We start from the raw sequence: 17,676 nt of genomic DNA, 5'->3' as shown, positions 1-17,676 counted from the left end.
CCCCAATTTGCTAAAATAAATAGTAGAATAAGTACAGTTATTCTGTAAAATGGATTTAAAGGTCATTATATGTATTAGAGTACATTTATGTGATGATGTTTTACAGTCATTTTTATAGTGTCATGACAAGAAAAATGTGAGAGGAGTATATTTGCATAAGGGCTTAAGGTGTAATAAATTATCACCCATGTTTCAAGGTGACTCAGAAGAGGGAATTATATGTACTTTTTATACCTAAAGTAATGAATTATAAAGAATTATAATATTTGGAGAGTAATTACATTACTGTTTTATTATTAAAGACATAATTCTAACTCAGTAAATCTAAGCTCACAGTTTTAGTTCTATGTAGATTTTTTTTTCAAATTTGATAAGGGCATATTTTGCTTTATTAAATATAAGATTTAAAAATTAATTCCATTTGGCAATATGCTTTACAGTCTAAAATTACTTGGAAGTGCAATATTTTATTAGTATTTGTTTCTCCATTACAGTTAACTTGGTTTTAGGATCATAATAAGACTTCTTAGGGTGTTATTTAGGCAGACTTATGTAAACACAACACATTCCTTTTCTCTCTAATATCAAAAGTACAAATTATTCATCAGGTGAACCAAGTATATAAAAGTAAAAGCTATGCAAGTTACATAGATTCAACTCAAGAGCATATATGTGCCTTCGTATTTCCATAAAAGAATCACTGATTTGTTGTTGTATTCTTTTTTTTTTCCATTACAAGGGTCCCTAAAATTGAAGTGAGGTCTATAAACAATGCTATTCTATTATTTGTGAATTTTCAGGATTCTGGCAGTAACTGATAAAACAAAGAATCAGAACAGATTTGGCCCTTATCATTTGTTTTATATTGCAGTGGTTTTTCCACAAAAATGGCAAAACCAAAAGTCTTTCAGAGATTACAAATAAAGTTGCTTTTAAAAAAGTAAAAGGACAACTTTTTTTCTTCTGTCTCTCCTAATTCATAGAAATGTGTGAATAATTAATGACTCACTATTTTAATGTAAACCATTAAAAATCATCATGTAATTTTGGCATTCTGTTATTTCTTATATAGTCTTTATAATTTTAATATTTCAGCTTATATATTTATTTCTACAAAAATTTCTAATGAAATATATTTATATGAGTCTTCCATTAACTTAAAATTTTCACTAACTGGTAATAAACAGAAACTTCAAGATGACATAGGAATCTAAGAACGCTCCATTATGGCTTAGAAAACAAAAGCAGTAATATACTAGTCTAGAAGTCGTTTCAGTGCCTGGTACAGTGTTGATTTTTTTCTCTGTGTCTCCTTAGTCTTCTCCTTGCATGGTGAGAAAACAAGATAAACCACTCCCAGCACTCCCTCCTCCCTTAAGAGATCCTCCGCCCCCTCCACCTGAGCGACCACCCCCAATCCCACCTGACAATAGACTGAGTCGTCACTTGCACCCTGTGGAGAGTGTGCCTTCCAGAGACCAGCCAATGCCTCTTGAAGCCTGGTGTCCTCGGGATATATTTGGGACTAATCAGTCAGTAGGATGTCGACTCCTAGGGGATGGCTCTCCAAAGCCTGGAATCACAGCGAGTTCAAATGTAAATGGAAGGCACAGTAGGATGGGCTCAGACCCAGTGCTAATGAGGAAACACAGACGTGAGGATTTGCCTTTAGAAGGAGCCAAGGTAAGAAATACACAAATCTGCTTAAACTCTTCTGATAGGAGGAAGTATAAAAGATTGGGCAGTGTTTGTTTTTTTGTTTTTTGTTTTTTGTTTTTTTTGCTTAGTGTGATACTTCCCTGCAGGTCTTTGATTAACTCCAAGTTGTAAATAATCAGCTCATTAAAACTTGAACTTAAAAAACATCAAGAAAAAGGTTCTAAGTAATTATTTCATTTTAATAGGAAGACACTAGACAATTTGCTGGAGATTTATTTCACTTCCCTTATTTCCATCTGCCAAATTTTTTTCCTGTTAGTAACTAATTGTTGGGGGAATTAGCACTTTTTTTAAAACTCTCCTAGTGCTATCTGAATTGAAAAATAATGTTGTATAACTATAGCATATCATAAATCAGCATTGGAATTGTTGTCTAGGACAATACATCTATGCAACCAGGTGAAATGACACTTCTCACAAATGTAAAAACACCAAGTCCGGTTCACTGTTAGAAAGCAAGTGGTTTCTCCATAAAACTGGGAGAGACTCATGTATGTTGAGTTCTTGACGATATCACTACCATCATCTCTATGTCCAGGAAAGAATGTAAGCATGTAGAAAACCAGTGAGGCAACAGCAGAAATCATTGAGTTTAGAATTGTTAGCAGGCCCTTGACAGAATTGCTCAGATTCTCACTTTTGCTTCCATGATATTTTATGTTCTGAGATCAGACAGATCCTTGCCATCTTCCCTCAGCTGAAGGAGGCTTGCCTCTTTTGAAGTCTCTAATATTAAAGTGAAGACACCTTTATTGATTTTAAATTGTTAATTTAAGGGAAGTAACTTATTCCTCCAAAGTAATGGCTCAGAGCCGATTAATTCACCCTAAAATCAAGAAACAAAGAAGTATGAAATGTGACATGTACTCAACTCCTGTGTGTGTGTGTGTTTATGTGCACATGTGTGAAGGTAAAGTGATAATGAAAACTTTGTGTAATAATAGATGGCCTCTATATTATTCTAGGGGAGCAGGATAGGAGAGTCTAACTGTCCTGTGTGGTGGTCAACGCAAGGGTGTGAGTGGTGGCAGTCTGCCCTGACTCAGTCTCTCCCCTGTTATACATGTGCAGGGCTCCCAGTTTCCTCCAGCGCTGTCTAAACAGGATGCTATTGAAAGGGAGAGAACTTACAGAAGTATCTTTACAAGGCTTTCTGAAAATGGAGAAATTACTGTCCTCCAAAGAATATTTCCACAACCTAGAAGCCTTATGGGAGGGACCTGCCATTCTTTTTTTAATCTTTTTTCCTTTAGTCTGTATTATTTTTCATTCCTACATGAGCACACTTGTCCTGAGATGAGTGTTGAAATGATCTCTGACGTGAATTGTCAGAGATCATTGAGAGCACTGAGTTATATATTAGCACCATATAACAATTTATTTCCTGAATGCACTTCAGAAATACTTAAAATATAATAATTATTCCAGCCAATTCACAGGAGACTTCTTGTCCCAAACTTCTTTTAAATACTACGTTAGACAGTTTTAGCAGTAACATAAACCTGTTTTTAAGCTCTAGAATGCTAACTGTTAATTTTTGTATTGAAGGTTACATTTTTGTGTCCAGTATAACAACTGTTATTTAGGCTTGTTTTCATTAGAGGTAATGCTTCAAATTAAGTATTATTTTCCCATTTGAAGATAAGAAAACTTGGATTAGTTCTGAACGTTTAAAATTAAAATTAAATGCACATATGGAATGCCATAAGGCGAATCCATAAAACTAAACACCCTGTAAATGGAGTGACAACCTACTCCTGTCATCATGTGTCTTCTCTCAGTGTGGCTATTTCCGTCACTCCTTAGAACCATTCACCCTTTTTATTTGCATCTTCACTACAGAAATGGTAAGGGAAGCAAGAATAAATTAAGTTCTAATTACTCCATTTGCTAGTTGTAGAGAGTTCTGAGGGGGAAAGCCCTATAATTCATAAAGTGAAGTATAAGAATTTTCTGTGACTTTTATTTACTCCCTGTTCTCTTCTCCTTGCCACTTACCAAAATCAAATAGCTAACATAATACTTATTAACACAAATCTGCAAGCTCAGAGTTGTTGACATTATTTATCTTGTTTTATTTTCTTGGTAAGAGATTTCTGTCCTGTTTCCATTCCCTGAAATTCTCCTATTCTAGTCACATTACTCCATTCCTCAAATATTTTGTTGACTAGATATTTATTTATTTCTGTTGGTTGGAGTTTGTTTTGTGTGTGTTAATTATCTGTGGTAAAAATATTTGCACTAAAATGTTTTAAAATGCCTTTGGAAACTTGAAGTTTATCTCCTTATTTCTAGGTACTAACGTTGTGTCTGACTGTCTTTGTTCACTCCCCTGGAAAGACCGTAGGACCACTGCTCTTTCTTAGTGATGATAAAAACTACTGCTAACTTATGTCACTTCACGTGGCATCACTCCGAGATGACACTGTGTGTAATAACCTGTTGAGGATGTTCCTAGATAAATACATCGAGTGATCTCACTTTTTGAAATTGAGGCTTTTGCTCTTTTGGTGGTGAGGCTCGTGTGAATATGAATGACCTTAAAGCCTATCTGTAATCTCAAAGGCTGTCTTTCAGAAGATGAGTCCTCCATATATGTTTGTTTCATTTCCAGTCTGACATTATTGAAGGACAAACTATAGCAACACTTTAGGGGCAGAGTTTGTGTTCGATTGCATGTGTGGGATAAGGAAAATGGGGTGTGTTAGGGATTCTGTGCAAATAAAAATGTTTTTCTTAATTGTGGCAAGATTCACAAGAGTATTTGTTTTCCCTATTATCTCAAGGGTCCCAAAATCTTTAACACTTAGTTGTTAGATAATACCTGAATCATAAGGAAACACTTCAAACTACAAGATTAAGATTCAGTGCTCTCTTGAAGGATGTAGAAAAATATTAATCTAGCATACGAGTAACCTAGAATTTACAATAAATCATGTGATAACTGAGATTATACTTTCATATGTTGAAATGTCCCCTAATGTATTTTTATTCCTTTAACCTATCATGCCTGTATGAGCACTTAGGACATTCAAGACACTTTGGGAATACAAAATGAATGAAGCTTCATACAGTGAGGGTGGGACAGGTATACCATTGACTCAGAGATGAGGCGCAGGAATAGCACCCAGAAAATAAAAACTGGGTTTGCCAAGAAGAAAAAAAAAACATGCTAATTGAGATGCAGGATAAAAGAAACAATAAAAAAAGCTTCATGCAAAAGGGTCACTGGCTGTAGACATCATTGTTGTAAACATTATCTGGTATAGACTGGCAAGTGTTTTTGTACACATGGCAAGAGGGAACACAATGGAGGTGGAAGAACATGCATAGAGTAGGAAGTCAACTTTGGACAGAATATAGGGTATAAAGACAGGGCAGAATGTAGGGCAAAAAGTGGTTTTAAGTTTAATGAAATGGATTCAGGTGGGATCATAGAATTCAGAATGAAATTATGTTAAGTCTTGTTATCCCACCACTATCGGGTAATATAAATAAGCACTTTAGATGAACAGAAATATGAACATCATCATAGTACCTATATATTTACATCCTTTACTGTTTGCATATATATGTAACCTCTATCAAATATGAAAAAAAATTATAAAGAATTACTTGTTTGGTATTAGCCATATTGTATACAAGGTCAGCCATTAAAGAAATTGTGTACATTTGCTGAGAGAATGTCAGTAAACTAAAGAGTTTCTTCCACCTCTACCAAAGGAAAGTCATTTCATTGGGTTATGCCTCCATTAATAAGGTCATCGAAGCCAATCCTCAATTTTCATTTCAGCCATGCTGTGTGTAAAACACTGAAGGAATGGCATACAAATCGGAGGGACTTTGTGCTGAGACTCAGTGTGGCATGAATGCTGTTCCACAGATCATAGCTACACATAACATAAGCAAAATATCAGCACATGCCAAGAATGAAATGAATGGTTCAGAGAAAACTCACTGGCATTTCAGAGGCAGGAGAAATCCTTGAGTTACTGTGTGGTAATAACAATGTGTCAAAAACAGTCAAAGTGCTGTTTGCATTTGAAAGTATATTAATATATTGTTTCACAAAATGAGGGCAAGTCACTTAACTTTCTTAGGTTATGGATCCCCTAGAATAAGCTGCATTATTAACTATGCTTTATGATTTTACTGATGACAGACACCATTGCCTGTGTGACTTGTTGAAATTTAATGATAATACCCACAATGTCATGTACACTTCATTATTAATATATTTATTCCTTCATTTACCAAATGTACAAATGAAAGCATTTTTAATATCAGTAATTGTTTGAGTATGTTGGTGTTTCTTTTCATATATGTTCACAATGTCCTGATTATAAAATTATGGTCAGTTTATTGTTAGATTAGAGCCAATGTAACAAATTACTGTTTCCATATTTCCCTTTTATAGCTGCTGAAGATTTATTAGTTATCAGCAGTACATTAGATACTTTCCCTTAATAAAACAAATTATTGAAAATAAAATTCATAACACATTTTCTAGAGTGAAATTTTAAATATATTTGTGAGAGAAACATCAAGGAGAGTTGATTGCAAAAATTTTACATTGTACCCATTCTGGTAACATGCACAGGACTTCAATTAAGAATGGCTTTAAATGTCCATTATCACAATGAACATTTGTGGTTTCATACATGTATTTGTGAGTTAAATGCATTTTTTTTATATTAAAGGTTTTTACTGAACTTTATAACAATTAATATGTATTGGGAACTTTTCTCTGTAGCAAAGTTCAAAAACTGCCTTGTTTTGTTATTTGGCTTATAATCAGAAGCCTACAATAAAATTATTTTATTTAAAGATATATATATATATATATATATATATATATATAAATAATATTTTGAATCTAATGGGGGAGATAGAAAAGTGGAATTGTAGTACAGAGCCTAAATGTTATACAATTTAGATTATGTCACTTTGAAATGCAAAAATTGATATATTTCAAATGTATTCCTTAAACATGTTCCTTTTCATATTTTAAGTTGATAGAGGAGTATATGTATGGCTTTTTCAATTTTGTATTGTAAAGCTGCAGCAGCACTCTAGAAATATGAAGGGGGGAGTGAGAAATTGGTAGGTCATTGATTGATTGGGTTACCTAGGACTGTTCAAGTTATATTACATCCCTTTTGCCCTATCATCTACCTATACCTTTTAAGTATTAATAAGAGTTTGGGAAGGAGCCCAGTGATAAAACACTAAAGATTGCTTAACTGTGTTAAAATATGTTTAATATTTTGTTGTGAATATGTCTTTACAAAATTATTCTCCCTCTTCTTCTTCATGTTGCTTTAATTTCATGTTTTTGGATTAGTAAAGAGCAGTCCCTGTAATGTAACTGAGCAAGCAGCCCGGAAATCAAAATTTCCAAATTCTGAGTAATTAAACAGTGACTCTATATGTTACCTATGTAACAATTTTGGTTTGTGTCATATACACAGAAAACTGTGTATAAAATTGCCTGCACTTTGAAAGCCAGAGTAGGTCTCTAGTTATCGGCAGTGCTGAAGTTTGAAAGAACACAGGCATTTCTGATAGTACTCATGTACTGTGTTGCCAAGAATAAAAATGTTGTTAACCCCTGAGAGATACAATTTAGAACACTTATTTGGGAGGAACTGAAGTAAGAATCGCATCAGTGCTGCTTTTTTATTTTCTGAATCTTTCCAGAGAATTCTAACATTTCAATAAAAACCGATCATGTTTGGGGAATTTTAACTCTTTCTTTACCTAGCTATCCAAATCTAATTCATAGAAATTACAGTATTGCTCCTCAATATGTTTAAGAATCATGTTGCATTGCATTTCTTTCATGTAACTTGGTACTACTTTGGGTGCTGGTGAATTATCACTGTGGTGCTCTTAACTCTTACATGAATTATATGACATTGCACTTGTTTAAACAAACTGAAATTATATGTTCTTTTCAAAATTATAGATTTTCTAATGCTGCTATTGTTTTAAGATCTTCCAGAAGTTAAATTCTAAACTAACCCTTTGATTTCCTTTCAGGTCTTTTCCAATGGTCACCTGGGAAGTGAAGAATATGATGTTCCTCCTCGGCTTTCTCCTCCTCCTCCAGCTGCCACCCTTCTCCCTAGCATCAAGTGAGTGTTACCGAATATGGACGTCATTTGCCTACGGATAAAGATGTCGTGCATAGTGGTTTTGATGTTCTCAGAAGTATAGGGTGTGTTCAAGTGCATCAGTGGAGATGATCCAGCTGTATTTATAAACTGGAGTACCAGAAATCAAGATCGTTCCTGGTTCTTTGCTGGTAACCACAGCATTCATGAGACCCAACCCAACTCTGTGTGATTACACAGAGAGTAGCAGGGAGAGAAAGTGTTGTCTTCCCTGCATCCAAGAAAAGCATAGGGTAGCACACAGCACAGCAAGCTCTCCCTTCCAGGTTAGCTCTTTCCTCAGAGATATCACTTTTTTTCCCAGCTATCAATTGTGACATCGTAAAATAATCTTTAGTTCCTCCAATTTTCTCGTTTCTCAAATCCATTGATCCATTAAGTCCTGTTGATTGTTCTTTTCCAAGTTTTTTGTATTCAACTAATCTTCCCCGTTGCCTTTGCTTTACCTCGTAGCTGGAAAACTGAACAAGCCTTACACCTATCATATGATATGATCTCAGAATTAATATTATTAGACTTTAAAACTAGAAAAGTGAGTTAACCCAGGTGTCTCATTTGATAAACGGGAACACAGGTGCACAATGGACAGTATATACACACACACTCCAAATCAAACTATGAAGAAACCAAGTCTCCTGATTCCCATTTGCCTACTCTTTATGTTAAGTCAGGCTGCCTGCCTTTCCTCCAATATATTTTGTTCTCACAGCTGATTTAATTTAAATTCTGCTTTCCCCAGATCACTTTCCTGTTCAAAACCCAGCATTGTTCTTTCTTTCCTTCTAAATTATTCCATGCTCTTCTGCTAGCGGTAAGATCCCTAGAATTATACCCAGCCACAATATTATTCAGTAATTCCTAATGTGTGCCTCTAATTTTCTCTTGATTTTTTTCTAGCTTTGTGAGTTTTTCATTCTGTTCTATCCTATGCATCACTTTTTCAGAATCTTTATTCTAAAAGTCATGTCTCAGGCTCTATTTCTTTATGAGAACTTTAGTGACTTCTTTAGGCATCATGCTAGTAGTAAAACTGATTCTCATTCTTCTTGCTGCAGTTTATTTCCTACACATTTAGTTATATACTCTGCTTTACTGTTTTCTAATTTTTAAGTGTTGTTCCACAGTTAAAAGATTGTAAGTTTCTGAGGGCAAAACCCTATTCTTGTATTCTCTGATTCTCCTGTAACACCTAACTATTTTCGCTGTACAGTCAGTGCTGAGACTACCTGGTGGTGTGGCTGATTGACTTCCTCTGCTAAGATTCTCATTTCTAAATGAAACTTTTAGAGTATCTTCATTCCTTCCTCTGATGGTCACTGAACTCCACTGTACAGATGAATGCGAAAGAAGGATGAGCTAGATAGCAACTCCCCCTAAAATTTGCAATCTACTTTATAGTGAAGTTAGCATACATGAAACCACTAGAGAACAATATGCACTGAATTGTATGACTCTTAACGTTTTACTTTGGAGGACTGGCTGTTGTAGACTTTGTAAGGCAAGGATGTTTTATAAAAGAAAGGATGGAAATTTCCTGAATCATGGAGGGTAGGTATAATAGGAAATGGGGGAGCACATGAGAAAAAGCAAGAGTGTGAAATTTGGCATCGTTTAGGGGACAGGGGAAAACTAAGCTAGTAGAACCATTCTCCAGTGGCAACTTTTCTTGGAACTGTCAGGTCTGTAGTAGACATACAGGCTGGAAGCACATACATGCATTCTGTGTAGTAGGCTCTAAATCAGTGACAGCATGTGGCATTCTAGCCTCAAATGAACTCTGCACATATGTATATGTACTAAAACATCTAAGCTCAATTACCTTGAGAATTCAGAGAAAACCAGAAAAATGAAGAAAATGAAACTTGTTATTAAAGGTTAAATGGTCACATTCTATTTATTAAATTCATATTGGCAAGTGGGACAAGAGGCAGAGGTTGCAGTTTGCTTCATTTGCATTTAATAGTAAGTGCCTATTTCTTTATAAAGAGTAAGAATAATAAATTCATAGTAAAATATATCTTTTGACTTTTTAAAATACTTCAGTTTATATGTGCATGTAGATATACTTTCTCCCTTTTTTGTCTTGATTTTTCCAACAGAATCAATGCTTTTGCTTTGCTGAACCAGAGAAATATTTTAGCAATGCATGCTTAATAGCAAATTAGTTTTGCATTTAACATGCTGCAAATTAACCATAGCTAATAATACAAGTGTTGGCTTTTACTAGCACATTTATCTCTCTGATTTATTTCTTATTTTTACTATTAGGTAGCAGTTGTTTATTGTAGAAAATAAGGAGAGTATTATTATATTAAAAAAAGAAAAAAATTAAATACTTAAATGCAAGTATATACATTTCCCAAATATCAATACTCAGTTTTAACATTTTGTCTTTTTTTTCTTTTAAGACTTTTTAAAATATGATTTAGATTATTTTATAGAGATAAGTTCATGCCCTCCTTTGTCGCTTAATAATTAAATAAGCATTTTTCTTAACCCTTTATGTACTTTATTATAAAACCAGCATAGAATTCTGAATGAACATTAAATAAAATCAGACCTGGTCCCAGACCTGACACCAACATTAAGGATTTGTCTGTCTCTGAACAAGGTAACTTCTCTGGGCCTCACTTTCTCCATTTGCTAAATGAAAGGATCCATCTATTTAAATAATCTCCAAAATGGTTTTGAACTTCTGCTTTTTAGGTTCTATGCAATTTTTTTAAGAGTGAGAGGGGAAGAGAGGGAGAAGGAAGGAGAGAGAAACACCAATCAGTTGCCCCTTGTATATGCCCCAACCCAGGCATGTGCCCTGAGAGAATAAGGATTGCAGAAAGGCAGATTGAGTCAACAGCTCTATGTATAAGAAGATGAGTAGCCAAATGCAATCAGGGACTAGATTACCATTTTATTAAGAGGGAGTAGATGCCCTTGGTACTTGGAACTCAAATTTAATTTCCTTAAGAAGTTCTCGTTTTCTTCTGCCATGTGTATCTCTCACCAACTTGCTTGAGTAGAATTTTTAAAAAGATACATTTATTTATTTTTAGAGAGAGGGGAAGAAAGGAGAAAGAAAGGGAGAGAAACATCACTGTCTGGTTGCTTCTCACACGCCCCCTCCGGGGGACCTGGCCTCCAACCCAGGCAAGTGCCCTGACTGGGAATCGAACCAGTGACCCTTTAGTTCACAGGCTGGCAGTCAATTCACTGAACCACACAGCTAGGGCTGTAACTCTTATTGTGTAGTATATTTTGAGACCTAGAAGAAGCTGTACTTTTTTCTTGTTTTCAGTCATAAAAGCTGAAACTTTACTAGTGTGTATAAGTTTACATATTTTTTCTTAAATGGTTTTTCTAAGTTGCTTCTATTAATATTGACATTTAGCTATAAATTTTTAAATAAAATCTTGAAATTTAGTTAATTAGTTTTTTGGTTGTGGGAGAATAAAAAAATCTTTGTGGATTATTTTTATCTTGTGGTAAAGATTTTTCTAAATTATTTTCAATCATGAAATAATTTGTTTTTTCAAAATTAAACAATATAACCTAAAACAGTTAAAAATATTTAGTTTACTTCACACAAGATCAGATGTTGGAAAATGAGCAAAAGAATTATTGTAAGTAATAATGTAATAGTACTTCCAGCTAAGATAATGTTCTGGAATACTGCGGAAGTTGTTGTTTTTTTTTTTTAAGAATATATTTCTTATGCCTTGCCCTTTAGAAATGGACCTTTTGTGCTTTTTGATATATTAAACTTTCAAATACATACAAACCAATATTATGTGGTTCATATTTTTGTAAAAAGGCTTTTTTTTGTTGGAGGTGGTAGTGTTGACTATTGTCATGTATTTTTCTAGACATATAAGGTTGCTAATATTTTAGGCTCAGTAAATTAGGGAATCAAATTTTGCCTCTCCCACTTTCATTCAGTTGCATGTACTGACTGAAGATTTAGTGTGAACAAGATAAAAATGCCGTTCTCCTTGGAATTGGTGCTCTAGTTAGGGAGAACAGAAAGGAAACCAGTAACTACAGCATATTGTCAGGTAGTGGTGAATGCTAGAAGAAAAAGTAAAGCAGGGAGGGGGTTAATGGTGATGGGTTTATACTTTAAATGAGTTCATCAGGAAAAGTAGTCTTCTAACAGAAAACTGAAAAGTCAAGGAAAGGGTCCCGAGGTTATCTAAGTGACAAGCATGAATAGAACTCAAGTTCAAAACAGTGGGACAAGTGGGTCCCCTTGCCATATTTGAAGAAGAGCAAGAAGGGCAGTGTGGCTGGAGTTGAGTAAGGTATGCAGGAAATAAATCATGTCTTTAAGGCCATGCTAAGAATTTTGGTTTGGTTAGTTTTAGGAGCCATTTGTAATTTTGATCAGCTTTTGACATGGCACTAGTTTGTGTTTTTAAAGAGGTTCACTAGCTGCTCTGTGGAGAATTGTCTTTAGGAAAGCAGAAGTGGATGCAGGGGGACCGATGGAAACTCGCAGTTGACTGATATGCTAGATTATTAAGCGATGGTACAGCCAGAGCTTTGACTAGAATGATGCTGATGGAGTTAGATGGTCAGTTTTGGGTTGCATTTTGACTCCAAAATACCTGATAATAAGTTGGAGGTCTGTTAGTGAGGTATGGTAGTCAGTGATGACACTCACATAGCTTTTTGGCTAAAAAAGCTGGGTGACACAGGTGGTGCCATTTACCAAAGTGAGGGGGATCAGAGAAGGAGCATGTTGGGGAAGGGGGCAGAGGTGGTGAAATCATGGCTAACGGATCTGTTGAGTTCTGGATGCCTATTGCACAAGACATCTCTAGACAGACATGTTGAGGGGATAGTTGGCCATGCCATCTGAGCTGAAACTTTGTATTGCATTGGTACCAATATTTCAGTTGTTACATGCCATCAAGTCAGCTCCAACTGTGGCCACCCTATGAATGAGAAAACAGTCTCATCTTAAGAGTTTTCAAGGTAAGAAAAGTAGAGAGAAATAAAGATTGAGAAAGAAATTGCATCAGTGGTTTACTCTTGTCTTCCACATAGTGAGTGCAACCCACACATGCTCAAGTTCATGGTGTAGCATATCACCGAATGCCTATGGCATGTAAACACCCTCCAGAGAAAAATTTCAGTGGATGCTATCTAAAGCTGATAAATTCATTTCTTCCCAGTGCCAAATTTAGTAAGTTGGTTACATTTTTAGATATAGGAAAGGTAAAATTCTTTGAGATTTTTAACAATGAAGGAACTCATATATTTAAAGTATTACCTTCGAGATAACTATATACCATTTACCCCTGAAATGTTGATATTGTAGAAAACATATTTAGGACATTTCTGTGTAGAAAAATTTTAGTAAATATTATATGCTATTTGTTATTATCATAATTTCCCTTTATATATCAAATTGCTGGGGAAAAGAAACTATAAATGCAGATATGTGAATGCAGCCTCAACTACTGCCACCTTCTAGTGAGAGTTATCTAAGAGAGTATTGGAAGTGTGTATGTGCCTGGGAGTGTGGTTATTTGAAATAGTGGCCAAAAGCCAGGTGTGCGGAGAGGACCCACAGCAAGGTGGCAGACCAGGCAGGCAAGGCAGTGTTGGCTGACCAGGAAACTAAAGACTCAAAACCTCTAGCTGTAAACTACTGTGGGGGTCACAAAGGCAGGATAAACTCCCAGTCTCAAAGGAGAGTTCATTGGGAAGTGGGGCTAGAGCAGAGCAAGTGGCATTGTTCCTATCTGACTCCTCCCACACACACAGCACCACAGCGTAGCAAAGAGGGTTGCCCTGCCCTGACAAAAAGGCTCTGCCCCTTATCACATAACAGGTGTGCAGAGACAAAGAAATATGTCCCAAATGAAAGAACACATTAAATCTCCAGGAAAAGAACTAAGCAATGAGGAGTTAGACAACCTATCAGATGCAGAGTTCAAAACACTGGTAAACAGGATGCTCACTGAATTGACTGAGTTCAGTTGCAAAATGAAGGAAGAAATGAAGGCTACACAAAGTGAAATAAAGCAAAATATACAGGGAACCAACAATGAAGGGAAGGAAACTGGGACTCAAATCAGTAATTTGGAACAAAAGGAAAAAATAAACATCCAATGGAACAGAATATAGAAACAAGAAATAAAAAAAATGAGGAGAATCTGAGGAACCTCTGGGACAACTTTAAATGCTCCAACATCTGAATGCCCCAACATCCATAGGGATTCCAGAAGGAGAAGAAAAGCAACAAGAAATCGAAAACTTAATTGAACAAATAATGAAGGAAAATTTCCTCTAACTGGCGAAGGAAATAGACTTCCAGGAAGTCTAGGAAGCCCAGAGAGTCCCAAAGAAATTGGACCCAAGGAGGAACACACCAAGCCACCATCATTAAGTTACCCAAGATTAAAGATAAGAAGAGAACCTTAAAAGCAGCAAGGGGAAAGGAAAGAGTTACCTACAAAGGAGTGCCCATAAGATTGTCAGCTGATTTCTCAAAAGAAAACTTAGAAGCAAGAAAGGGCTGGAAAGAAGTATTCGAAGTCATGAAAGGCAAGGACCTCCATCCAAGATTACTCTATCCAGCAAAGCTGTTATTTAGAATGGAAGGGCAGATGAAGTGTTTCCCAGATAAGGTCAAGTTACAGGATCACCAAGCCATTATGATATGAACTGTTATAGAGATTTATCTAAGAAATAGATAAAAAGCTATGAACAGTAAAATAACGATGAACTCATAACTATCAACAACTGAAACTAAAAAACAAAAACTAAGCAAACAACTAGAACAGGAATAGAGAACCAGAGAAATTGAGATCACATGGAGGGTTTTCAGTGGGGTGGGTGAGGGGAAGAATGAGGTAGGGGTACAGGGAATAAGAAGCATAATTGGTAGCCATAAAGTAGACAGGGGGAGGTTAAGAATGGTATAGGAAATAGAGAAGCCAAAGAACTTATATGTACAACCAGTGGACATAAACTAGGGGCGAGGGGGAATACTGGAGGGTGGGGCCTGCAGGGCAGAGCGGGAATAAAGGGGCCAAAAAAACTAGGACAACTGTAATAGCATAATCAATAAAATAGAATTAAAACATAGTGGCCAAAATGGTCCATAAATAGGTATAAAACTGTTAAAGCTAGATCAATTTGACTGAAAAGATGGGCAAATTCATTGTAGAGAGTAAAGTTTTTGTTTTGCTTTGCTTTAACTGCAGAGTAAATGACAGAAAAAAGTACTAAGCCACAGAAGCTATTAAAAGAAATAACACATTGTGATTTTTGCAAACTTAAGGGTAATGAGCCTGGTATACATTTTTGTATTGTATATGGTGCACACAGGGCTCCGTTTCTTACACTTACTGTCAAAAGAGCAGGGAAACTGCTCTTTCCTGCTATTTTTCACCTGAGGAATTGTGTGGTGAAATGTATGCTACAGTTTTTCATTGATCCTGTTCATATTCAGTATGAAATTAGTGTCACCGATTTAAATATAACATAGTAGAAAACTTTTTTAGTGAAAGGTAAAGTTGTATAAAGAATTACTCTATTTTATTAGCCCTAGTGAATCCTAGTGAATAAACACCGTTGCTTTTTTATTTGTCTTTGAACCAGCTTTCATTCTATTACCTTAAAGTCCTTTTAAGACTTGCTAAAATGATACAGTATTTTTGTTTATTATTTTCCCTTGGGTGGATGGAAAGGCACACTTTTATCAAAGATGGCAGTTTCCTATAAATAACAATTGACATGATATGTAGGGGGTGGTGTGAAGGGGTCCTTCTTTTCATTTGTTCATTAAGATCACTATGGCTTTCTTTCATTTATGTATCATGGAGAAATGTTTGTGCCTTTTGTTTGAACCCATTGATTTGATTCAGACCTAACTTATAAATCAATGTCATTATGCCAGAAAAAATATAAGTGTTATTTAAATCTCCTGCAAGGCAGCTTGACTATCCTAACATAGGTTTTGTAGTGTTTTGTGGGGGAATTGCTGGAACCTACTTGTTGGCACATTGATAAAGAGAATTGAGGGCTTTAAGTGCATCATTTTAAACTAGCCTCAACAAAAAGAGCAAGTGTGTAGAAAGGGTAAAAAATAAATATGGGCATTGTTTTTTTTTAAATTTTAGTATTATACTTTTTAAATTTGGGATCGTAACCCCCCTTCTCTTCTGTTACAGGAAGATGACTTTTGGAGGATGGCCATAATCTGGGTGGGGGAATGCCAGTAATCCCACTAACCTTTCATTTTCTCTGACTAAAAGCGGTAATAGGAACTGATGTGAACATTAACCCCAGTGGTCTGACAGGTTTGTTACTTGTAATTTATGACCACAAAAGATTAGGTAGCCTTAGACAGACATGTGAGCCATTGGATTCTATTTGCATATGCAATCTAACATACATTCCTCATACTGTTCCTTTTTTTGTCCCACAGAGTCATAATCTACCATATATTCTCCTCACCCCCAAAAAACATATCAGTCCTTTGATAGAAAATGTGTAGGGCTGGAAAGCAATTTTATTTTCCTACTAAGAGCATTTTCACATATTCTACCATATTCAAATATTTCTTATGTTTCTGTTAATGTTTCTCCATAGGCTCAAATAGAATTAAATAAGGTTTTGAAGGCCACTAAGAATATTAAGCCAATTTGTTTGTGAACGATGCTTATGGGCAGTACATTTTCATGGGCAATATTTTAAATGAGTTAAAATAAAACTTTCATTTAAAAAATTCCAATTAAAGTATAATTTATGTACAGTAAAACTTACCCAGTTTAATGTACAATTTAACAAATGCTAGTCGTGTAACCAACACTACAATCAAGATACAGAACAATTTATCACTGAAAAACAAAAAATCCCCATGCCTTATTTGAATGTATTCTCTCACCCTAACCCCTTGGAAATTACTGATCTGATTTATGTCCATGTAGTTTTGCTTTTTCCAGCCCATATAAATAGAATCATACAGTATGTATCCTTTTGAGTCTACATACTGTAACTTCTTTCTAATTAGCATAATACATTTGAGAATTATCCATATTGTCAAGTGTTTTCAATAGTTTGTCCCTTTTATTCACAGGGTAAGTATTTCATTGTAAAACACCTCCATTGGGGAGCATTTGGGGTGTTTCCACATTTTGGTTATTGCAAATAATGCCACTTTAAATATCTCGAAGTCTTTATTGTTCAACAAGAATTGGAAAGAGTCGCAAGAAATATACAAGTTTCTTTGACATTTATCTTGATTGCCAGCACAGACCCTTAAAAGTGTTAGAAGGAATACTGGCCCTAATTAAGTTAATTTGAAAATGTAACTTGAAATTTACCCAATTTATAACCAAATCAGTGAAAATGCTTACAAATGAAACATTAAACCTAATAATATATCACATTAATTTTCCTTAATGTCATGAAAGAACCCTCAAAATCAGTGTGTATATTACAGACCTCACTCTGATAATTGGAGAAATGACTTCTGTGCTGCGCATGTGCCATCATTTCAAATACAGATGCATTTTGTGTGACCACTTCTCTGGACTGTGATTTCTCTGAGTTAGGTATTTTCTCTGTTAGGACTGGGATAGTTACAAGATTCGGTTTTCATAAACATTCTTTAAAAACTTGCCTGCAGATGTTCCTAAATAAAGATTTTTACATATTGGACTAATTTAGGGATTAAGAATTTCTCAAATGAAGGCAAGAAAAGAACTTAGTAGTGTGGTAATTAAAATCTGTTTACACAGGTAAAGCCAATGGGATATGTAGAAGGTCA

At 35.2% G+C, this 17,676-nt stretch overlaps 1 protein-coding gene across 11 annotated transcripts in view; it reads left to right on the top strand.

The window, feature by feature from the left end:
* Positions 1-17,676, top strand: part of CBLB (Cbl proto-oncogene B) — a 214,548-nt gene that overhangs the window by 157,667 nt on the left and 39,205 nt on the right. For all 11 annotated transcript variants that reach the window (XM_045851235.1, XM_045851236.1, XM_045851242.1 and 8 more), the window contains 2 exons: positions 1,318-1,683; positions 7,762-7,856. In XM_045851235.1, coding sequence (XP_045707191.1) covers positions 1,318-1,683; positions 7,762-7,856 — 461 coding nt within the window. The remainder of the gene's footprint in view (positions 1-1,317; positions 1,684-7,761; positions 7,857-17,676) is intronic.

The sequence above is a fragment of the Phyllostomus hastatus genome, unplaced genomic scaffold, assembly GCF_019186645.2.
Source record: "Phyllostomus hastatus isolate PE091 unplaced genomic scaffold, TTU_PhHast_1.1 phas_contig_86, whole genome shotgun sequence".
NCBI lineage: Eukaryota > Metazoa > Chordata > Mammalia > Chiroptera > Phyllostomidae > Phyllostomus > Phyllostomus hastatus.
Note: the sequence above shows the minus strand (reverse complement) of the source record. Positions and strands in the feature narration are given on the sequence as shown.